Source organism: Oreochromis niloticus, linkage group LG4, assembly GCF_001858045.2.
Source record: "Oreochromis niloticus isolate F11D_XX linkage group LG4, O_niloticus_UMD_NMBU, whole genome shotgun sequence".
Lineage (NCBI taxonomy): Eukaryota > Metazoa > Chordata > Actinopteri > Cichliformes > Cichlidae > Oreochromis > Oreochromis niloticus.
The window spans coordinates 19,696,481-19,721,008 of record NC_031969.2 but is presented as its reverse complement, the minus strand read 5'-3'; the positions used below and the strand labels follow the sequence as shown (position 1 = coordinate 19,721,008).

Genomic DNA, 24,528 nt, shown 5'->3' with positions numbered 1-24,528 from the left:
TAACTGAAGTAATGTTGTTAAGTCCTTAAAGTCATATTCTTTTATTGTCAATACTGTATTTGAAACTTTTTTTTGTATGATACCTGATTTATATGGAATATGGCTGAAGTAAACTAAAGTCTAAAATACTTAGTAATTTGTTTAATAGTAATTTAACATTATATAATTCACATATAAAACTATGAATTGTAATTTTAAATGGTTTAAAAGCATGTAGAATAGCATATGTAGGCCAGTATATTTCTCCCTTTTTCATCAAGAAGCAAAGACAAAAAGGAAAAAAAAAAGAAACAGGCCAGGGTTCGGTGGTTGAATCATCCGTCCCCACCAATGCCAAAAACCAAATCTACGCCCTTGGTTTGTGAACTAAAAATTAATCATGTGGGATACCGTTTGTACGTGCTTTAGAAAGCCAGGTTTGTGCTCCCTTGGCATGGAATTTAAGCTATTATAAATGACTTGTTGACTTTAAATCTGTCAAAAATAAGTCAATCATATCTCTCATGAAGAACATCAAGTAATTTAGAGATCATTCCTATCACAAAGTAATTGCTACAATCAATTTTTGGCAAAGTAACTGTTATATATCCTTTATTTAGCCTGTTAAAAAGTAATTGACAAATAAAACGTTTATTTCAAGAGAAAGCTAACCAAGAGCGCTGCAGAAATAACAACTATAACATCACAGTTCTATAAAGAAAAAGAACTGGATTGATGACAATATGGGTATAAATACGCATAAAGTCATAAAGATACTTAGAAAGGAGATCATTTGTTTATTTTATATACAACCCCTTCATAAACCCCGTTGACTAAATCTGTTTACTAATATAAGTAAAGACAGACGTAAAAAAGAAAAATGTCGAAAATCACTCTTTGGCAGACGCTCACCTCCCCTGCCAGCAATCTTGCTCCCATGTGGCAACCACAGAACCGGCACGATGGTCCTTTGTGGAGAGTTCCAGCCGGCCCAGATGGAGCGGATTTGATGCGTCACCAAACTGAGCTAAAAGGTTTTGTAGCACCAGGGTCTGCCACTCAGCCTGGGCCTGCAGGTCTTCCTGATGATGCCGGTGCTCTGCCTCTCGCTGCTGTTGCAAGGCCGCCATGTTGGCCATCATTTGAACCAGCATCTGAGCTAGCTGGAGGTTCTGCGGGTTTGACATGTCGTAGCGGCAAACTAGGCACCACTGTAACACTCTGTTACTGATCTCCGGTATGACGCACAAGGAGACAGTTCTGCATCACGTTTCAATAATTCTTTTTATTCAGTTCACAACTCGCTTCACATACTCGAACTCTCACTGGCTCACCTCTCTCACTCAGCAGCTACTAAAATAGGAAGAAAGGTAATCATCCTGACAGGCATCAGCCCTTTCTCCCACCCTCCCCTGCCACTGTCACCCTCCCCGCTGCTCCACCCCTCACCTGCAGCTAAACCACAAACCTCACCCAGCCACAAACTGACACATTGTTAATGTAATTGGCGCACCATAATAATTCTAAAAAAAAATTCTGTAAGCATTAATGTAAGTGACATTTTTTAGAAGAAATGTTACAAATGTTATAGCATTCAGTTAATTAATTTATTTCTCTCTAGGCCCCCCACCCCTGCTTCCCTCCACCTGAAAATAAGTAAAGCATTAAGGCTTTTTAACTGGACAATTGCTTAACCATTCCTCTGAACCACCCTGACTCTCTTTTCCCACTTTTCCCCTCAACTCTTGAACCACAGTTTCCCCGTCAAGCTCAGCCACTCTAAGCTCCTGTTCCCAGCACTCTAGTCTGCAAACTCATAGTTCATGTTTATTTGCTCTAGCCTAATTCATAGAGTTAGCTCTTGTTTACCTTGTTCTTACCATGTCACTGTAAATAAAGTTTTCTGGTCACTATACTCTGAGCCTCCGTTTGAATCTGCTCTTGGGTCCACTTCTTGTTTCTGTCTGCTAAAGGCATGACAGGAGAAATGTTTCATCACTCATCTAAGTGACTTCTTCAGTCTCAGCTGAACACGTTACTGCCGATCTCTGGTGTTCACTCTGTGTTGTAGCGTCCTGATGACACCCAGTTTGTGCCCCAGTGGATGATGAGAGCCAAACCTTAAATACTGTTTATAAGGTTGGGGAAACCTGCAGTAAGCTGTGCAGAGGTCTCTGCACAGGAAAAAGAAGTAAGACAAGAAATTGAAACACATGTTTTACATTAATGCTGTTTAGATCCAGTGATCAGTGGTTTATTTAGTACTTCTTTAGCACTGGTAAATCTCCAGCACAGACTAGGAAGGTGCAGCAGAAGCCAAAAAGCCCCACTACCAACTGATGTGAAGCACAGCTGTGGAATTGTATTACTTTTTAATTAATTTTGTGTTTCCCTCAATGAAATTTCTCGATGACTGTCCTCAGAAGTATTTTTTTGTTTGTTTGTTTGTTTTTTTTAACATACATTCATTATTCTTTTCCTGGAGTCTTGAAGCAAAGCCAAGGACAAACTGTTTGTGCCCCAGGACAGTTTAAATGTCAGGGGCAAGTCTGTACCGGTACAGATTGTAAAACATCTATTATAACACACCCATTGCCTGAAGTCATTTTCTGGATAACCATTCTTTTTCAGCACATTGTCCACCAAGGTTTAAATATTTTTTATTATAATTAATTCTAATTCTAACATCATTTGTCACATATTAATAAAAGCAGCAGTCTTCAGACACAACCTGCGTTTGACGTATAAACAAAGATATTTGTTTACACACTGGCATGCTGTTACATTAATTGTAAGGGGCAAGTTTGTACTTGTCCAGTAATTATTGTACCAGTATAGTACCAGTAAACATTGTAGTCATTCTTTCTTAGCTCAGTGTCTGCAAAACTTTAAACATTTTTTGTCTTTAATAGATAATTAATTACAGTTCTAAAATTATTTTAGTCACATATTCATAAATGTAGTTGTCTTCAGACGCACCCTGCCTTTAATGTATTTAAAGTCATCATAGCGTGTTTTTCTTTTTTTTTCAGAAACACTCCAGAGGAGAGGGTAAGGCACTCTGAGAAACTGAAGTAGCAGCAGCGTGACACAATATGCCCTGACCTGTTAACTGGAGTTTTTACTCTTTAAATGCAAACCTTTCACCACTAAGACTTTAGTCAGCGCTGCTGACCACACGATGGTCCTTGAATTAGCTTTGGAAATTCACATGAATGTATTCACGAGCAAAAACAGCATCACGGTGCTGTTGGTTTGACTGTTGCCACTTGCCGAAATATTTTGTGTCAACAGCTGTTTCTTAATGAAGGACAAAATAAGTAGCTGTAGTTAAATGTAAGTTAAAAGAAGCTAAATTGAGTACTTTGTCTTTGTTATCTGTCATGTTTTTGTCATGTGACTCAGGGCTTTTGTATAAATTAATATTATCTTATCCCTGTCCATGTGTTTTCTCTATTCGCTGTCTGCGTGGATATTAGCCAGGCCAGCTTCCGGGAGAATGGTTCTGGCCCCTATTTGTTTGCTTACAGGGCGATGACGCGAGGGGAGCCGCGGTGGAGCAATGGACTCCAGTGCAGAGTGCGCGCTGGGCTGGGACGTGATGAGCCCAGTGGAGGGAAGAGATGGGGATAGGAGGCTTCTCCTTTTCTGCCTGGGACGAGGCTGGTGTGGACCCTGCTCTGAAGGAGGAATTTCGGTCCTGCTTGTGAACACCTAACAAACATTTATCCTTTCTTGTGGGACAGTTACATTGTGGGACAGGGTGGGAGTTTAGTGAGCACAGAACATTGTGTTTTATATGTTTGGTTTTTTTTATATTGGGTTTGTTTATTCCTGGGGATTTTAGTACCTTGACAACATTTTATTGCTTGTTTTTAGAATTGTTTGTCATTCTTGCTCCCTGGTTTGGAAATAATCTGTTTCTGATCAGAACTACATCATCTTTGTGCCCTGGGTTTCTAACTGGCGCACTCCCCCCTTTGGATGAAAAGAACCAGCCTCTATACTAAGACATTCGCACCAGCATGTCTACATATTCACGAACAAAAACAGCATCACAGTGCTGTTGGTTTGACTGGTGCCACTCGCCAAAATAATTTGTGTCAACAACTGATTGTCAATGAAGGAAAAAATAAGTAGCTGTAGTTAAATGTAAGTCAAAAGAAGCTAAATTGAAAACACTTAAAAACAGTTGTGTGCCTAATTACTCTGGCTGTGTTATCTGTCATGTTTAAGCATGCATATATTTAATAACAACTGCTTATAGCTTTACATCCAGTTTTACACAGACAGTCAGATAATTTAGTTGTGGTGAAAATACAATATTTAAAGGTATATGATTTATTCATTGCATTTTTTCTTCAAGGGCTTTAATTACCTGATACATGCTTAAACATCAAGGTAAGTAAATCCCAAATGTACTGTTTGGGAAAACCTGCAGTCACTTGAGACTGAAGAAGTCACTTGGATGAGTGACAAAACGTTTGTCCCACTGAAAACACGACGCCTAGATGAACACAATCAACCTTTTGTTTTCTTCTTTTTCTATGCTGAATTTTCAGTTCTCTGTGTCATACCAAAGTGTTTTAGTATTTGGTTTAAATGCCTTATGAAAAGGAAAAAAGATACGGTCTCTGACATCTTCAGTATTCTGTTTATTTTTTCATAAACTATAAACTACATTCACTCCTACAGGAGAAAGCCAAGTGCCCCAAAGAGAGAGTGGCTCTTTCTGCTGCCACACATCGGTCTCTGGACAGGAAAAAGAAGTAAGACAAGAAATGGAAACACATGTTTTACATTAATGCTATTGACATCCAGTGATCAGTGGTGTATTTGGACTTCTTTAGGGTTGGTGAATCTCCAGCACAGACTAGGAAGATGCAGCAGAAGCCAAAAAGCCCCACTACCAACAGGTGTGAAACACGGCTGTGGGATGTTATTACTTTTTTGTTCATTTTGCGTTTCCTTTTATGCAATTTCTGGATTATATTCTCCAGAAGTTATTTACATACATTCAGTATTCCTTTCCTATAGTCTTGAAGCCAAGCCAAGGATATACGGTTTGTGCCCCAGGACAGCTTAACCGTCAGGGGCAAGACTGCACTGGTACATATTGTAAAGCACCTTTTATAACACAACCATTTCCTGAAGTCATTTTCTCATGCTCTCTTCATGCTCTTTACATTAATTCTTTCACATTAATGTGCTTCACACGACCACAGATGCACAGCAGGCATTCAGTATGGACTTTGTTTCAGAAATGACTCAAAAAATAAATTAATAAGACCAAGAGATAAAATAGGATGAAAAATAATATAAGACATTTTATAGATACAGGACAGAGAGAGAGACAAAAGCAAAAACAATATTTGGCCTGAAACTAGGTCAACCAAAGAGACACAGAGACTGACATGATTTAAATTATATGGAATTTAATTCATGATACCGTTAAACTAAGTCAACTTAAGCCATAAGTCTATTATTGAGCCAGTAAACAAGTTCAACATGGTTTCAAACAAGGATCCTACTTAGATATTTAATTCTGGCGTCTGATAAGGTAATAAAGCCACATATGAACAGTGGTCATGTTTATTTTTCAAAAATAGATAAAAATTATTTACTGTATTTACACATCTTGTTTGGAAATTATTTGAATTTACTCTGAATACCACCACAAATCCAGAGTGAATAAGCATGCCAACCAAATTTTTTTCAGTCATATTTAAAGTAATAAGAATTTAATTTTAATCATTTTTTACTTGGCAGAATACAAACATTCTTGAGCAAACCAATCTGTATTATATTCAACGGACTTGTCAAATTCCAACATTAAGCAGAATAAGTCTCATTTATTGTTCTCATCAGCCATTAGACAATATTATGAGGTGATATGAAGTTTTTATCTCTGTAATAGTAATCTGTATCAGGATACAATAAACCACATTTATCCACTCGCCCTGGATTTTTAGCATGAATGCACAAAATGTTTATATGTCACAATAATTTGCATTTCATTTTGAATAGAGGTAAACTGACATGTATGAAAATTACTTAGTGAATACAAAGTTGGGAAAGGTAAGCTTGTGCCTGTTTACTAATAATTGCATAATCTAGGTCTGTTTCCTACAGGCACATATGGTAATTAGTGATATAATCCTACATTGCACTGATTACATTATGTCCACACTGTCACACCAAAAGAACGCTTAAGGAACTGATCTCACACACATATGGATAAAATGACTCCAAACTGTTTAAAAAGCCAACCATCATGCATTTACACCTAACATCCTTCAAGAAGAAGGCTTTGAGCTGAGTTGTCCTTTCCACTTCCACAAAGATAGTCCTTGATGCACTGTCAGGAATCATCCTGCTGTCCTCTGCATCACATTATCTGCTTGCACTGACTCAGCTTTCACTGAAACATGAATGGTAACCAACTAACTCAGAGGCTGAGAGGCTGCCAGGGTGTTTTTGATGCCCCAAATCATTATTGTCTCTTATCATTAACAGAAATAAGAATATATATGTGTATATATATGTGTGTGTGTATATATACTCCCCCCCCTATTATTTCACACAGAGAGACCACTTATCCAGTGAAAGAACTAAAGCTATGAAGTATATCAGACAACACCATTTACTTCAAATTGCTTAAAATTTGGGATCTCAGTGTTCTATATATATATCTCAAGTATGTCAAAAAACAAAAGGGAATTGTTCTAAAAAATAACCATAACCTGAAAGATGTTTTTCATACAGGCCAGTAGAATGAGGGAGGGTCTAAGCTTGTTATTGTGTTATCACTGTTCTTGTGTAATTTACGAGGGGATGGAACATAAACCATGGGCCTTTTTCATTGTTTTGTTCATTTCTTTTTAAAATAATCTGAGCTTTTGTGTCTGCTCTCCTGGTTTGCCATTTATCCTTCAACTATGAACGGCTTTGAGTTAAAAGGGAAAAGGCTCTTTTCTTTTTAGTGCTTGTTTATTTCGAGTTATTGTCATGTTTGTGAAAATAAATTTTTCAGTTGGAAAAATGTTAACATGTGGTCATTTTTCATATACAGGGAGTGCAGAATTATTAGGCAAGTTGTATTTTTGAGGAATAATTTTATTATTGAACAACAACCATGTTCTCAATGAACCCAAAAAACTCATTAATATCAAAGCTGAATGTATTTGGAAGTAATTTTTAGTTTGTTTTTAGTTTTAGCTATTTTAGGGGGATATCTGTGTGTGCAGGTGACTATTACTGTGCATAATTATTAGGCAACTTAACAAAAAACAAATATATACCCATTTCAATTATTTATTTTTACCAGTGAAACCAATATAACATCTCCACATTCACAAATATACATTTCTGACATTCAAAAACAAAACAAAAACAAATCAGCGACCAATATAGCCACCTTTCTTTGCAAGGACACTCAAAAGGCTGCCATCCATGGATTCTGTCAGTGTTTTGATCTGTTCACCATCAACATTGCGTGCAGCAGCAACCACAGCCTCCCAGACACTGTTCAGAGAGGTGTACTGTTTTCCCTCCTTGTAAATCTCACATTTGATGATGGACCACAGGTTCTCAATGGGGTTCAGATCAGGTGAACAAGGAGGCCATGTCATTAGTTTTTCTTCTTTTATACCCTTTCTTGCCAGCCACGCTGTGGAGTACTTGGACGCGTGTGATGGAGCATTGTCCTGCATGAAAATCATGTTTTTCTTGAAGGATGCAGACTTCTTCCTGTACCACTGCTTGGTACAAGGTGTCTTCCAGAAACTGGCAGTAGGACTGGGAGTTGAGCTCGACTCCATCCTCAACCCGAAAAGGCCCCACAAGCTCATCTTTGATGATACCAGCCCAAACCAGTACTCCACCTCCACCTTGCTGGCGTCTGAGTCGGACTGGAGCTCTCTGCCCTTTACCAATCCAGCCACGGGCCCATCCATCTGCCCCATCAAGACTCACTCTCATTTCATCAGTCCATAAAACCTTAGAAAAATCAGTCTTGAGATATTTCTTGGCCCAGTCTTGACGTTTCAGCTTGTGTGTCTTGTTCAGTGGTGGTCGTCTTTCAGCCTTTCTTACCTTGGCCATGTCTCTGAGTATTGCACACCTTGTGCTTTTGGGCACTCCAGTGATGTTGCAGCTCTGAAATATGGCCAAACTGGTGGCAAGTGGCATCTTGGCAGCTGCACGCTTGACTTTTCTCAGTTCATGGGCAGTTATTTTGCGCCTTGGTTTTTCCACACGCTTCTTGTGACCCTGTTGACTATTTTGAATGAAACGCTTGATTGTTCGATGATCATGCTTCAGAAGCTTTGCAATTTTAAGACTGCTGCATCCCTCTGCAAGATATCTCACTATTTTTGACTTTTCTGAGCCTGTCAAGTCCTTCTTTTGACCCATTTTGCCAAAGGAAAGGAAGTTGCCTAATAATTATGCACACCTGATATAGGGTGTTGATGTCATTAGACCACACCCCTTCTCATTACAGAGATGCACATCACCTAATATGCTTAATTGGTAGTAGGCTTTCGAGCCTATACAGCTTGGAGTAAGACAACATGCATGAAGAGGATGATGTGGACAAAATACTCATTTGCCTAATAATTCTGCACTCCCTGTATGTATTATAAAACACACAACTACATATTAGTTTGTTTGGTTTTTTTAAACTTAGACTACCAGTGAAATATAATAGCATTCATATTTAATTTTAAGTACAATTTTGATGAAGTTCAGTTTACAAAATTAAGTAATTTGAACAAAATTTTGGATTAAATGACCATCTATATTTCAGTTACATTGACCAAGCAAGTCAGTGTTATTTACTCAATTTTTTTGTGTGGTTTTCACTTAACCTTACATTTGTTTTTAACTCATGATTTCTGTTATATTTGCTCAATTTTTTCGTGTTTGTGTAACTACTACAATTATTCATTTCAACTAAATTTTTTTAAGCTTTAGTTATTCAATTGATCAAGTATATTGAACCGTTTTGACTGGTTTCCAATCTACTCAATATTTTTAAGTGTAAAAGTTGCATCAAAAATGTTAAGTAAATGTCAGTTTTAGTTTTTAGAGTGCATCACCTCTTTTCCAAGTGTCCTGTTACACCCAAAGCAAACAACCTCACGCAAATAGAATACACCATATTTACTCAAAAGCAAAATGAAGCTTGAACCACTTGCTGAGCACAGGGCATCTGATTGGTATAATATCAGGCAATGTTCTCTATCATTCAATATTCTCACTGTGATCCTCCTTTTCTTTAATTTTTTGCTCCTTGTTATAATTTCTGTTGGCAATTAGAGTGATATTGCGTGATGAAATTGTGCAAAACGTATCTTAGATATCATAGTTTTTAAAGAAAGATTTAAAAATCATTTGATTTCAAAATCATCTAAATTGCTTATAGGTGTGAATGGCTGTTTGTCTCTGCGTGTTAGCCCTGCGACAGACTGGTGACCTGTCCAGGGTGTACCCCGCCTCTCGCTCTGTGACAGCTGGGATAGGCTCCAGCACCCCCTGCGACCCTGAAAAGGATAAGCGGAAGCGAATGGATGGATGGATGAAATAACTGTTGTCATGTCATCTTTGGAGATGCTTTACACAACAAGTAAACTGAAGTTTATTTTTGTTGATGATGTAGTTATCATCTGCATCCGATTGGTCTTCTGTCCTTGATAATTGGCCTCTTGCCCTATGGTAGCTGGGATAGGCTCCAGCACCCTGACAAGGAAAAGTGGCAGATGATGGACATAGTTATCATTAAGTGATCATGCCTGTGGTAATGACTGCTTCCCTGCTAGACAACAGAAGTAATGTTTTTAATAATTGTTAAACTTGTGATGAAGTGAAAACCCTACTTACTCTAAAGTGAGGCCATTCCTCTCTGAAAGGTTTACAAGATAAATCTTAAAGGTCAAAAGGGGATTAGTATTTCTTAACTGGCTTGGTGCATTTCTCCAAATATTAATCGCTCCCTCAACAGTAACACATCATGTTTGACCACAAAAAGACTCCAACCCAATTTTCCAACTCAAATATGCAAAGTTTTCATGTCAAAGAATAAGAAATTGTCACAAATACGAGAGGCTAATCTGATACTGTGTAAAACATCATGAATAAAATATAATAAAGATAAAAAATATAAAAGATATACAGAAAATATCTTTAGTTTTATCCAATATCATATCAGAGTGTGATGTAAATCTTGCACTCTGGCTAAGATGTTCGTTAACCTATAATCTGCATAATGTAAACTGTAATTTTTGTGGTGTGTTTTAAACTACAGTAGTGTGAAAAAGTATTTGCCCCCTACCTGATTTCCTTTTTTTCTTGTATGTTTGTCACACTTAAATGTTTCAAATCATCAAACAGGCGACATAGGTTTGGATTTTTTCCCTCTTAATAATAAACACCTTCATTAATAAACTCCATTTTGTTTACTTGTATTATTTTTGTCTAATTTTTTTATTTGTTTGCTGTTCTGAAAAACTGAAGTGTGACAAACACAAAAAATGAAAATCAGGAAGGGGAGCAAACTTGTCTCACCACTGTATGTTGGTCCTGCAATGTAATCTTTTGGTGGTTTTAGGGTAAAAAGATCGGGCTATAAAAAATATGTTTCCATCTTATGACTAAAATAAATATTTGCTTGCACTTAAGATTTATTGAACAGTATACAATATCAAATACATGCATTCTTTTAGAATCATTACAGATAAGGAAGCAAGAAAACTAAATGGTATATTAGATGCATCACAATGTGCTGGAGTAAAAACACAGTTAAGGGACTACAACAGGAGTCAAAATAAACAATGTGACCACCAGTGAGCTTTAATAATTGATAAATTGTCAAACGAGCAAAATCCCAGGTACATGCCCTGCAAAGGCCAGGTTTGTTTGCTTATAGAGATATTGAAAGGGCTGTACACTTCAGCTTTACAGTCATTTAAAGAGCTGCCTGCTTTTGCTTTACAGTCATTCACAGAGCTGTATGCTTTTGTTTTACAGTCACTTAGAGGGCTGCATGCTTTTACCGTACAGCCGTTTAAGGAGCTGCACGCTTTTATCTTACAGCCCCAGAAAAGGCCCCAGGCCTTTCCTTTACAGCCCTCCAAAGAGCTGCATGCTTCTGTTGTACAGTCGTTTTTAAAGGGCTGCACACGCCCCGAAGCAGTCCAGTTAAACGCAGCTGCATGCTTATGCTGCACAGTTAAAGGCAGCTGCATACCAAGAAGTGTCCTATGCCCATACTTTAGCAGTCTCAAGCTGAATTAACCGTTTGTTGGACTAGTCACAGTTGGCCATAACACTATCAAAGGTGTCTTCCTGATCCTCATTGTTACATTTTCAAACAGTATTAATCAACATGTGTTCATACAACAAGTGGCACAAATCTTTCATTAATACAATGGTAGATATATTTAACCTAAATATATGGGTCATGTGATTTAAACATGCAAGGTAAATGCCTAACACAGTGACTCCACTATATAAACACTTCATTGTGAGTATGCATAGTATATATGAGTATATGTTATTAAACACAATTTATGAGAGTAACTGTGATTACATGTCTAGTGTATACAGGTATATATGCCATAATAAAATCCACAACACATTGTCGGGGGAGGAAACACGAGAGACTTAATGAAAACAAAAAAAACAAAGCAGGAATTCAGCAATGTGCACAGAAGTAAATAAAATGTAATACACTTAAAATAATAACAAAAAATAACACAAAAAACCCTCAACCTAAACCCAAACTGTAATATATTCATCGATAATTCCAAACCCAGAAAAAGCAAAATGGCAGGGAGATGACAGAAGTAGCTGATAATTTTCTACAGCTTTACTTACACCTATTTCTCATTTGTCATGTACACACATGTTATAACTACAAAAAAAACCAAGTATTCGTATTTAGAAGTATGAAGTAAAAGTGTTAAATATCATTTCAGTGCTGGATAAGGCTTAATGTTTAACTGATAAGCATTACATTAAAATAAATGCTCCCATCCAAATGAACCAACAGTATACACATCAACTTAAAACATTAAATTATGATATTTAAAACATGCAACAAAATCAAAATGCTTTTGGAAACTGTAATCTCAGACTCTTACAATTAAAACCATAAATCTCAGGTTTAAATCGGGAAATGCATTACATGTCTTTACGCTCTGCTATAAGTGATTAAAAACTACTACAAATTTTTAAAAAAAAAAGAAAGAAATCAAAGCATGATTTAGACCCTTGTGATTAATACCTTATTATTAGCAGTTTTACCTAATATCTTAATTAATTAGCAGTTTTAATTAATATCTATAATATTCAAAATGCTCTGTGTAAAAAATTCATTAAAAGTCAAAAGTACACATCAACATATCATTAAAAGAGAGCAAAACAAATATTATTGTGACAATATGTAAGGACCTCCTGTCTCTATCAGTGTTTCCTCAGAGATTGTCTGTGGGTCATCAGGCCTCAGCTGTTTCTGTGAAGCAAATCAGATCAACTGCTGGATGGATCAGTTATATTGTGAATAAACACATTGTTCACAGTAATCAGAAAAATAGTTCATGATCAAAGCCCTTTAAACAATTTGTGAGATTTTAAGATTTACCCAGTGTGGTTACTTTTTTTCATCTTGACCGCCATGAAGTTCATCATAATGTTTCTTCACCACCTGAAGATGATCTGAAACATCTAGAAACAAAGTATTTGTATTTATTAAATATTTATTGTTAGTGTTTGTATTGAGAGGATTCGTAATACTTTATATATTCTGTTTACCTGGCAGTGAGCAGGCCTCAGTCTTGAGTGAGAAGTCAATGGATTCCTTCATGGTTTTCTCCAGTGTCCTCAGAACGGTTTCCTAATTTATTATCAAACCCTTTGTTAGTTTTTACAGAGGCAACTATTGAATCCAAGAATAACTGGACAAGAGATAAATTATTGATATGTGTTTCAAAGCTGCTTCGGCATTTTTGCGCATCTCATCAAAATCAAGAAAACACATTCATATAATTTGTTGATTTTAAATTGTAACAAACCTTCAAATCGCTCAACTGCTCCAACATGACATTTTTTGCCTCTTCAAACATGCACTTCTTTGAGTGCACGTGCCTTTCAATAGTGTGTCTCATCTTCTTCAGGGTGCCTCGTCCTTCAAATGCTGCTGCTTCTACAAGGAGACAAAAAAATATTTATGCACAGTTAAATGGAAATACAGTGGTCCCTCGCTATAACGCGGTTCACTTTTCGCAGCCTCGCTGTTTTGCAAATTTTTTTTGTGTGCAATTTTGCATGTTGTATTTTTTTTTTTTTTTACAGCGCATTGTATTGTGCGTCCTGATTGATTGACAGTGGTCTACAGCGAATCTCATGCTGTGTCTTCTGTACAGTACAGAATGCACTCAGCTTGTCAAATGTACACAAATCTTTGATCGCTAACAGTGTAACTCTGAAGTGCTGCACTGTGTGTTTGTAAGTTTTCTCTCCAACAACAACAAAAAAACCCACACTGCAAAGCAGAAGATGAAGCATCACCAAACTTTCACCAAGGTTACTGTCATGGTCTGGGTGAGTGCCAGTGTTTTTCAACAGAGCCGGGTGTTCCACCTCTGGGAGGAGCCACCGTGTTCCTGCTCATTGCTCTGACCTGTGGGTAATTAAGCCATCAACATATAAGGCCAGCACTCTCAACTTCTCTTCGCCAGATTCTCACCGAACCACTGTTAGTGCAGACCACCCCCGTATTTTGTACACATCATAGCAAACTACCTTGACGTCATAGCAAACCATACCTGAACTTATTTCAGTGGCTTTGACCCTTCCCTGTGACCCAGCCATCCAGTCTGACTCTCCCTTTGGCCCAAACAACAGTTGACACTTCACTGATTGTTTATGTAGCTCAGGTCGCAGAAGTGCTCCTTCATTTTGGTTTTGTTCTTAGCGCAAGTTAAAATACACAGCTCAGTTTTCTAGCCTTGTTTCCTTACACTTGTTGTGTAAAAATAAACTTTGTCACTTAAACGCTCTCTGTGCTCCATCCATGTGCATCATGCATTTGAGTCCTTTTTCTCTTGAGTCAGCTTCGGCCGTGACAACCGTGAGCAAATGCTTTGGGACTTCATCTGCTCTGCACTACCCGACTCACTGGACCCCCTACAATTTGCATACCGCCACAACAGGTCCACTGCTGACGCCATAGCCCTGACACTACATACTGCCCCCTCGCACCTGGAGAAGAGAGCCACATATGTGAGAATGCTGTTTGTAGACTACAGCTCAGCATTCAATACCAGTATCCCCTCAAAGCTGGGTACAAGATTTTCTTGTAAAACAAAGGGGGGCCTAGCAAAAAAAATTTGGGAACCACTGCCTTAATTCATGTCTTTCTTACCTCTATAGCATTTTTTCATATTATCCTTGATTGTCTCTGTCAGACTGTTGTAGATCAGTTTCTTTTGTGTGAGGATGGTTTTGTTGAGCTTTGCCTTTATTTTATTTTCCTGAGAAACATGAAATATGGATTAACATTATTTAAAACAACATCAAGATAAAATACGTACTAGTTCAGGGTTTAAATGACTTTCTAATAATAGATAAGCTATCAGGGTCATTAATAGGGAAGTTCTTTTACCTCTGTCTGGAGAAATATCAATTGCAGTTCAACATCTTTGTACTTTTCAATCAATGAATCAGTGCTGAGTGAAAACGCATCGATGGCTCCATTGAAATGTCCACATTTTATGTTGTTTCTGAATGTGGCAAAGATGTGGTTAATAATGGCAGTATTAGCAAGTTTATAATATAATACAATTTTATAATATAGTGCGATTTGGATACATGTATTGTTGTACATATTGGTGCTGTTCAGAATTAGATTATTCTCACGGGAAGGTCTTTCTGAATTTTTCATCAATGCTTTCAGTCAAGTAAGACGCTAAAGTCATGTTGAGGTTTTTTGGTTTTCCTTTTTTTGGTTTCTGGACGCCATCATTCCTAACTGCAGACTTTAGTGTCCCGTGAAAAGCTCTGTCACTCATTTTCTAAAACAAAGCAGAATTTTTTTTAAGTTTTTTTAAACATGGTAACAAAGTAACCAGTTTTTGATCTAATTGTAATTAAAACACATACACTGGGATATAAGAAGGACTTCAGTTTTTTTTCACATAAATTTTGGGATTTTTCAACTCCCTCACTTAGGCGTTGTTCAAAAGCTTTTATAATTTTTCCAATTGCTTTTTTGACTTGATTAAGTTGGATGCTCAAGTTTCCCTCAAGGAGATCATACAGATCGTTTTTTTGTTCAACCTGAAAAAAAGAAAGATCATTATTTAGGGCAGTAAAACATAACATAATGGTTCTTTACTCATTTTTGAGGTGGTCTTGACAAACTCAGGTTTTTAACATGAATCTCATGCATAAGTTCAGTCAGATAGGTCTGTCATCATTCGACTGCCTCAGTCTATTCTTCAGCTCACTTCCATTTTCCCACACTATCGACCTCATTACTCTAGTCCAATGATATCTTTTTTTCTGCAAGCAAGTTTTTGCTTGCAGCAAAGCAGCTTCTGTTCTCTGTGCTTTTATCTCCTCTTCTGTCATTCTGCCTTTCAGACTCTCAATCATGCAACTCGCCTCCTCCCCATCGTCACCCTACCCTTCCTGCGGTCACTCAGAGCCCCATCCAAACTACCATCTTCACTTCCAAAGAATCTAGACTCTGGGGGTCCTGTCCTAACTCCCATCATTTCTGTGCTCTCATCGGTTCACTCGAGTCTAATTGGCAAATAACTATTTCTTCAAATTCTATATCTCAATAAATAGTATTCAGTTCTTCCAACTGATCAGCCCTTACTCAGTCACTAATAATAAATTACCACATATAGATTTATGATGTCCAATATTCCACATTTTCAGTGAATGTGAACATACTTTAATATATGTAAATACACTTTAGTTTGTGGCTATGAACATTTTTATTTTATGCATTTTTATTAACTTTAAAAAGATTATGAATGAGGCTTTATTGCCTGCTCTTACCACTTCTCCACTTCTGGCTCCTTGAATCAAAGACAGAATCCCATAAGCTCCAGACACATAGTTTAATGTCTCTGAATGAGCATCATTCAGATTTTTCAAAATTTCCTTAAGTTTTGGTATTTCTGTTAAAAAATTGAAAAGGACATGAATCTGAGCAATACATTTTCCGTTACACAAAAACATACCTTAAGTCGCTATATGTTCATTCATAAAGTGACTTCACCTACCATTGTGATCTGGATTTACATTCTCCCCTTTGAGGAACTCTGTGGAGCTCACTGTGAAGACTTTGAAACAATCCTCACTGAAGTGATTCTGAGAACATTTTTGGTAGTTAGTTTTTCTTTTTGGGGCAGAAGATAGAAGATATTTGTTTTAGATTTTGCTGTCAGATTATAAATTTACCTTAATTAATTTCCGCCTTTTGAATTCATTCATCACTGCACTCTTGATTTTCTTTCTTTTAGAAAGGAAAGAAAATTGGATGTAAAATTAATTTACTGTTAGTATTGTAATGGAAAATTTTGATTATTCTCATTTAAGCTGTAAGCATTTGATTATTCTCATTTAAGCTGTAAGCATTTGAGTGCATACTCAGTTGTGTTTTTTAAATATATTTTGTAAAGAATATTATACATCGCATATTGTGATATTAGGAGCAATATCTCATAGAATGTAATAATAATATATTAGACATTCCTTATAATGTCTAATAACGTTTTATTAGATGAAAATAAGCAATATTAGCATACCTCTAAAATCGCAAATGATAGTTCTAAAATTAATTTGTCATTTGTATCAAAGTGTGGCCTACTACAATGGGAAACCTTAGCTTCTGTTGTAATGGACATCCTCAGTCTTAAAATAACATGAGTGAAGTGTATGGTCACCATGTGCATCTTTCTTTGTAATTTGCATTTTTGGTATATTTGACTTACAGATCATCTGGTTTTTCATGATCTGACTTGGTGCAGATAAAATGAATTTGCTGACACTCGCCACCATGTCTCAGCAGGCTTCTGGCATTTTCCAGGATCTCCCAGGTTTCTTTTTCTGATGCTGCTCGATTCATTTCAGTCACAATCCACACAGTTGAACAACTGGCAACAAACTGGAAATGAAATAAAAGTATGTAAATTATAAATAACTAATGTTTTGATGAAAGATGACATGACTTCTGTGAATTACCCCTGTCCACATTCTATCTCTGCTTCTGTTACAGTCACCATTTGCAGGAAGGTACACAAGTGTGACATGATCAAGAAAATCATTGTCTGGCACTTTGACAGTCACACACTTCACAAGCGGCCAGTACCACCTCTTTACTTCTTCGCTCTCATTTGAGTCACTTCTTGTATATTTCACAAATTTTTCAGACAACCCTTCAGCCTGCAAAGTAATAACAGGATGGATTACATTAAAATGAAGACATTTTAATGTATGTGCTCATAACAAAGGTTTTATAAATTGCATGAAAAAGACAGTAAATGAAAATAAATGCTGTCTCAAAAATCTGAAATGAAAATCAGGAAAATAAATCCAAAGCAATCCAAAGTTTCTTTTTTTTTTAATAAAAAAACAAAAGCTTTTTTAGATTTTACTGTGGATCACACTAAGTGGATTGGTTATTATATGGTGCTTTCTTTTACTACATGTAAACATTTAAAGCACTTTTTACAACTTGCCTCATTACCCCAAACACTTTTTTTCTAGGTATGCTTTTTCTAGCTAACATTTACAAATATTCACACTCTGATGGATGCATTGAAGATCAACTGGGGGTTAAGTAGATATTTGGCATGCAGACTCGGGGGAGCCAGGGATTAAACCACCAACGCTCTGATTAATAGGCGACCTGCTCGACCTCCTGAGCTACACCCACTGAGGCAACAGTAATTGCATTAGCATGTGAATTAGTAGCATAGGCTAATGAATCTTTACTGTTTTATAATAAGCTGAGCCAGTCAGCAGACTTCAAGTCTAAAATACTGTGGTATGTGTTTTTTTTCTGCTTCACCAGAGCTTTTTTTCTGTCTGCACTTTCCAAGTAGGGAGGCATTAAATAGCATGGACATCATCTTTATACTGAAAAGGTGCAGCGTCATCGTAGCTTAACACTTCTTTAGTGACTTCCTACTGCTCTCTATGTGATGTTCACAAGCCACACATTGATCTTGTATCTCACCAAAACTGAGGTCTAATATATGCTTTAAACTGCAAGTATTCCTTTGTTCTACAGGAGAAGAACTTAATTTTATTTTGGTCTGTATTACTGCACACTTACTGAGTCACTTTTCAAAATTTTTGTCTTGGATGTTCGAAACTCTGGAATATCTATGAAATATTTGTTGTCCATGAGGCTGTGAGTGGATCTTTCTTTCCACTCTTCTCCATACAGCGCTGATAACTTTCCATCAGGGTCAAGAAAATCATCATTACTACCACCACCACCACCATCATCATCATCATCATCATCATCATCATCGTCGTTGTTTTCAAGAACCTCTTTTAGTGACTTCAACTCGCTTTTCCAATCCTTAAAAAAATACAATGAAATTGCATCTTGATTTTTGCAGCTACATTGTAACACATTACTTTACTTCAAGAATCACCATGTTCATATTTCATTCTACCTCTTTTGTAATGAACTTAATGTGTGCCTCATACTTTGATCCACTGGTAGCCTCCACCTTTATCATTACTGAGGTACATGCAAAAACACTTCCAGAAGGCAACAGGCCCTCATTATTAATGATGGCATTGATTAAAGAGCTCTTTCCAGCCCCAGTTTTACCAAAGACACCAACCAGGTGCCTTTTTTCTGTCTCCAGATCCTTGATTTTATCCCTGTTGAAAGAGTTTAAATATGGATTAACTGATCCAGTCTCAGAAACAAACTGAAAATGTGGCAAAATCAGAAAGATTTGTTTTTGAAAATTTGTTTTAAAAAATTATTAGAATATTTATTGTTGTCTATTGTTTTATTTTAAAGTCTCTGAAGACTACATACATGCAAAACGTGAAATATTAATCAGTATTCAAAAGCTACTGATCACCTCTAAAAACTGAGATTATGGTTTCTGGTACAATTCACCTTAATACTGGAATGAACTGCATCACAGCTGCATGCTGAGCTCTGACAGAGTTTAAATCTTTAGTATCTCTATTATACCAAATTACAGCAAAATGTTCCTCCATTTCTTTGTTTCTTTTGTTTCTTTTTGGTACAACTTACTTTCTAGCTTTTTTGCCCCTTTCCTAATCTTTCTGAGACATGTTGACATCAAATACAATATGACCTTATTTTCTCTAAAAATGGTGTATTTTCTCATCTTAAGAATTTGATATGTTTTTGTCATCTATTGTCAATACAATTTCAGAGTAAAAGATTTCATGAATGTTTTTATTTTCATTTGACAGATGTCCCAGCTTTCTTGGAATTGGTTGGAACAACATCCAACAAAAATAGGAAATCTTTTTTACTCACTTTAGGAAAGCGCCGAGCTTGTCACGGCCATGTAGTCCTTCACTGACACGTCTCATTATGTCTTTGACATCAGACAGTATTTCTGTTTCTGTCAGAGTGAAAGTGAAGAACTAGTAAGTAGGAACCAGGAACCAGTGTAATACAAAATGTGGCCCACTGATATGCAAAGCAGGAAAACGTGAGGATTTTCACATGTTTATACTATGGCTATTATTTTTTTTAAAATGCCCATTAGTATTTTTCATTATATATTTATATATGTACCTGACTGTGATCCTGCTGCACAGTTGTATTGATGTTTAGGAGCTGGTTGCCATTGGCTGAATTCACCCTGAAGATGATCTGACTTTCTCTTTCTTTTTTGGATTTCTTTTTCTTTAGAAAGAAAAAAAAGAACAGTTTCTCTCAAGATTGAAACTTCTGATAACACAGGTCAACAAAATTTCTTTTTGTAGTCATCAGAAACCACAATACACTTTTCTAAACCAGTTTTTCATACTGATTTCAGATCTGCTTTCATTTTTTTTTCCAGTCACATCGACTTTTTAAATTATGACTAATTCAAAGTTTACTAAAACTAATAATTTTAACTAATTATAGTTTGCAATGGACTTGCATGCAGTTTTTATTCAATAATTTCATTGTGAAGTCAGATAGATGCACACTGTCGCATAGATAAATGATCAGGGTCAGTCAGCTACCACTGTTTCTTCAAAAAAAGATTTTCTTGTGTATACTGTGTCTGGATTGTCAGGCAATGGATCATCACAAGTAACAGGCCTTACTGCAGAAACCAGGCTTTTTGTGCTTATTTTCAGCTGAGAATCTTGTATTGGCACGACAAAAACAGCAATCATTGATGATCTTGCGGTTCCTGCCACATTATCGGGACTTCAAATGGTATTGCTACCCTTTGTAGATTTAGCCAGTCATGCAGTCCATTGGAACATTTAGTCCTGCTCGGCCAGTGGAGAGCCAAAGTACAATTTGTATATCTTCTTAAGGTCTGTGGTAATGGGGCGACATTATGCTTTCAAACTTATCTCTGATGATTTTGACCTGTGTAACGAAGTTTAAAAGCTGCAAAAATACTACTGAATAAACATATTAGATACAATAAAATGAGAATGACAGACATTTTTCTTACCCTTTTCACTTTTGGATGGCGAATCCTGAGGATGAATAGAAATATTTGACTTTCATGTTTGAAATTAAACTACTATAGTTGTACATATCTGCACAATTGAATTTATACAGGAAATTATAGCACCGGTATAGGGACACATTGCTCTTTAACAAACTTAAAAAAACAACAACAACAACAACAAAAACAACTTTCATGTGCACTTTTTACAGTGTGCAAACCATGTAAAAATAAGTATACGGACGTACATACTCCATTAGTACAACGATTAAAAAATGAAAAGCTTTCATATCCTTGCCTCTCAATAAACATGATCCCATGAGTCAATGTTTCTGCCTCATTCAGCACCAGTGACACAGACCTAGAGACCAGTTGATAACCAATGTTCCCTCTAATTTTTCACGTGTCTGAGCGAACACACAAACTCCCTGAGCGATCCCTTGGACCACTGTCAGCGACATCAGACGTGTGCACTGTGGTCACGCCAGCGTCGAATCCATCCAAGTTACATGGTTTATTAAAATAATAAAATTACAGCATTTACATTTCTGTTAGACTACGTTTAATTACTGCTTTAGCCCACTTATAATGAAAATTAAAAAAAAAAAAAAATCTTGTTCATGACCTGTGTAGTATGTTAACACTATTGGAAGTAAAAATAACTTGAACTCCAATTTGGAAAACACAACTTTCTTCTTCTTTTTTTTTTTTTTAAATAAAGCTCTGACTTGTATTATGAGTCTGTGGTCTGTGAGAGAGTCCTGTAACTCTCTATCTGCAAAATACAGTATATAATGACCAATGTTGGGCAATTAATTATATAGTTGCTTCTTCAAAAAAGTTACTGAGTTTTGCAAACAACAAAGTTTTTTGGAGCTCTTTACCTAAAAATGCAGCCAAGGCGGTTTTTTAAACAAACATTTCAAACTATTTACAGAACAATCAGCTGTTCTGCATCAAATCTGATGCCACACAAATTATTTGTGCCACTCCAAAAAATAATTTCTGTCCACTATGAGATAAAGGAGAACAACAGCCTGATACCTGCAGGCCTGACAACAGGAGATGTATCACTCCTGTAACACCTGTAACATTCAGCAGTCGCCTCATTGTTCTGACACACACAACAAAACTATTGACTACACTACACACTAACTACACAAGATTTGCGCTAAAGGTTGCAAATGTCTCACATCTCAGAACACCGCCGTCATTCCTAAAACTTCCTCCCGTTTCTGAACAACTAAATGCCATGTTGTGATTGGTCGACATGGTACATTTTTCGACCAATGGGAAAGGGTGGGGTGTTTTGGTTTCGTCTCTGCTCACAGGCGGAGAGTGCTTTCGAGAGCGTTTTCCTTATAAGACGCTGTTTTTACCGTTTCTTCCCATAGTAAATATGAACAACGATAGTATTCAGGAAGAAAACCAAACATTGCATATTTTTTATCATAGCTATGGTTTTACATGGCCTATCAACACAATTTAAAAACTGTTATAAAGTCCACACCTTTTCCGTCAATTGTTCCGTCTGTCCTGCTCACATCTCCAATGGTTGTACACGTTGTCATTAATGTGGCTTCACTGCACATCAGCCACGCTGCTTTGCTAGCTAAAACACCGGTGTCGGCAGGTATTTACTTTAATTTCAATTCAGGTTAGAATTTTTTTTGTGTGTGCGCAACGCAGATTTTCTCTGCGCAGAGACCGTGCCAACAGTGCGCAATTGCGCACGTGCGCAGCTTAGAGGGAACATTGTTGGTAACCATCCCGTCCCTGGCAACCACCAGCTGCTAGGGTAAAATGTGTACTCAAACATCAGGCAACTACATCAGTTTAGTGTTCAGTGGAGGTTGTAAGGATTTTAGGTTGCCGACTAGTCTCTAGGGTTGTGTGACTGGAGCTTTACTTTGACTTAGGTCACCTTAGTGTATAGGCTATGTATGACAAATGAAGGCATGCTGGTTCATTATCTGAATTCCAATAATCCTTAGCTGATCCAAATCAGCTGTTTCTTTAGGCTCTTGTTTGCAGAGCAGGTAAAGCTAAGTGCAAATCAATGTGAAATGTTTACTTTAAAAATGTAAGTTACAGTACAGATGCTGAAAGAAGTGCCATGAAACTGTTTTTGACTTACTTGAACAGAAGTATTAACTGCTTCCTTTTGTGGTTGAGTTGCATTTTGCTCTTCCTAACATAATGAAAACATTGCAAATCCATCAGCAAAACATAAAAGAATTTTTGTGAATAATATTGCTATCATAGATACATTGAAAGTTAAAGTAGTTTGCACATAATAATTCTACAACAAATTCATCTGTAATCATTAACAAGAGTGAGATTTTTCCAGACAAAAGGAAAGAAATGTTGAAGGATTTAATTACCTTTAACAGCTTTAGTTTATTGTTGAATTTCACTCTAGGTCCAGCTTTTGTGATCAATTGATTAATTTCCTGATCATCGAGATGATATAGAGTGTCCTTATCAATTTCTTGAGCTGTAATAAAATTAAATAGCAGAAAAAATCATTATTTATAGAATTACTTGAGAAGTACTTTTTTTTAAAGGAGTTCTGCATTGATGTATGGAGTTGAACACATTTAATTCCCTTTTATTTTAAGTAACTATCACTTTCCAGTCTTAGGACATTTTCTTTTGCTTACACATTTTGTGTAGTTAATATGAAAACCGCAAGTGCTTTTCTACTCTAAGCATAGACAACATTCAAAACTGATCATGCTATAGTACAGAACACCATTTAAATGTGTATTAATAGGCCTTATTTTTCAGAGCTAAGAGAACACATAAATATCAGTATCTGTAGCCATCACTGATGCACAGTAATATTTACCTTCAAATGCCTCAATCCAGTCACTTAGTTTCCATTCAGTCAGTTTGTTTCGCACAAAATCATCCATGACCAAGAATAAAAGCTGAAAGATAAATTGTTATTTCTGATCCTGTCAACGTGAACGAGCGGACTCAAGCGCAGAACTCTGAAAGGTTTCAGTTAAAGAGAGTTTATTTACAGTGACACCAGGCGCTATAAACAACGGGTGCTCCCGGGAATCCAGGGAAAAGTGAACACGTCCAAAACTCCTCTTCTCACTTGCCAGTCACTCACACGTCCTCTTTTGTACGATACACGACGTCCACATACGAATATCCTAACTCACGACAAAGTCAAGGTAAAACAGGCAGGGGTCCAGGAGGGTCTGTGCACAGGGAGGGAACGCAAATTAGAGATCCACAGAAACACGACTACGGAAAGCACGATAAACCAGAGAGAGAGCCAGTACTACTGACTTAAATGGTAAAACGATATGTGACAAGTAGCACAGAGCCGCCGCCCTGCGCAGCCGGTGAGTGGAGAGATAGCAGGTGCGTATGGCAAAGAGCGTGAACCAATGACTGTAGAAAATGTGGGCGACCTGACAGCTCCCCATAATGCTGGCTACATTGTAGATCATAAACCCCGTCTCCCCCTCAGATTTTTTTTTCTTGAGTTGCATTCTGCCATTTTAAGTAGTTCTTATCACATTAATTTGGGTTTAAGGGGTCGTTTTTCTCATAACTTTATTTTAATAATTAACTAGATCACAGGTGTCGAACTCCAGACATCCAGGGCCGGTGTCCTGCAGGTTTTAGTTGTTTTCTTGATGTTGTAAAGTCAAGTGAGCCGTCATTTGTGAGCCGCGGTCAAGCCAGCCGCTTCTTATCCGCCGCATAAATTTCCTTGCGCTTTTACACCAGTCTTTACGGTAGCGCCTTTTCGCTTTTTATCCCGATTGAAAGCCTAGACCCGCGCACACGTGCACGCGCGCGAACAGTCACAACAGTAAACTCG

General features: G+C 37.0%; 1 protein-coding gene and 1 long non-coding RNA gene across 5 annotated transcripts; one reads left to right on the top strand and one right to left on the bottom strand.

Moving 5' to 3' along the window:
- Positions 1 to 302: 302 nt before the first annotated feature.
- LOC106098578 (uncharacterized) lies at positions 303 to 7,021 on the top strand. The gene is made up of 2 exons (XR_002061868.2): positions 303 to 4,748; positions 4,830 to 7,021. It is a non-coding gene; the product is annotated as an uncharacterized LOC106098578 (long non-coding RNA).
- Positions 7,022 to 10,643: 3,622 nt separating this feature from the next.
- LOC109194209 (nuclear GTPase SLIP-GC-like) lies at positions 10,644 to 24,140 on the bottom strand. Of its 4 annotated transcripts, none has more exons than XM_019357924.2 (21): positions 23,533 to 24,140; positions 23,066 to 23,178; positions 22,819 to 22,872; positions 20,685 to 20,709; positions 19,802 to 19,912; positions 19,538 to 19,625; positions 18,684 to 18,897; positions 18,335 to 18,586; positions 17,239 to 17,439; positions 16,989 to 17,161; positions 16,456 to 16,510; positions 16,278 to 16,365; positions 16,051 to 16,172; positions 15,142 to 15,318; positions 14,899 to 15,053; positions 14,645 to 14,762; positions 14,405 to 14,513; positions 13,053 to 13,183; positions 12,793 to 12,874; positions 12,623 to 12,705; positions 10,644 to 12,517 (listed from the first exon to the last, which is right to left on the bottom strand). In XM_019357924.2, exons 1-20 carry the CDS (start codon positions 23,597 to 23,599, stop codon positions 12,632 to 12,634), a joined length of 2,409 nt encoding a protein of 802 aa, XP_019213469.1. In that variant the 5' UTR covers positions 23,600 to 24,140; the 3' UTR covers positions 10,644 to 12,517; positions 12,623 to 12,631. The 4 variants fall into 4 exon arrangements, with proteins under 4 accessions (XP_019213469.1, XP_025762004.1, XP_005454936.1 ...); XM_025906219.1 differs by having other exon boundaries at positions 10,644 to 12,514; XM_005454879.4 differs by having other exon boundaries at positions 10,644 to 12,493.
- Positions 24,141 to 24,528: the final 388 nt, after the last annotated feature.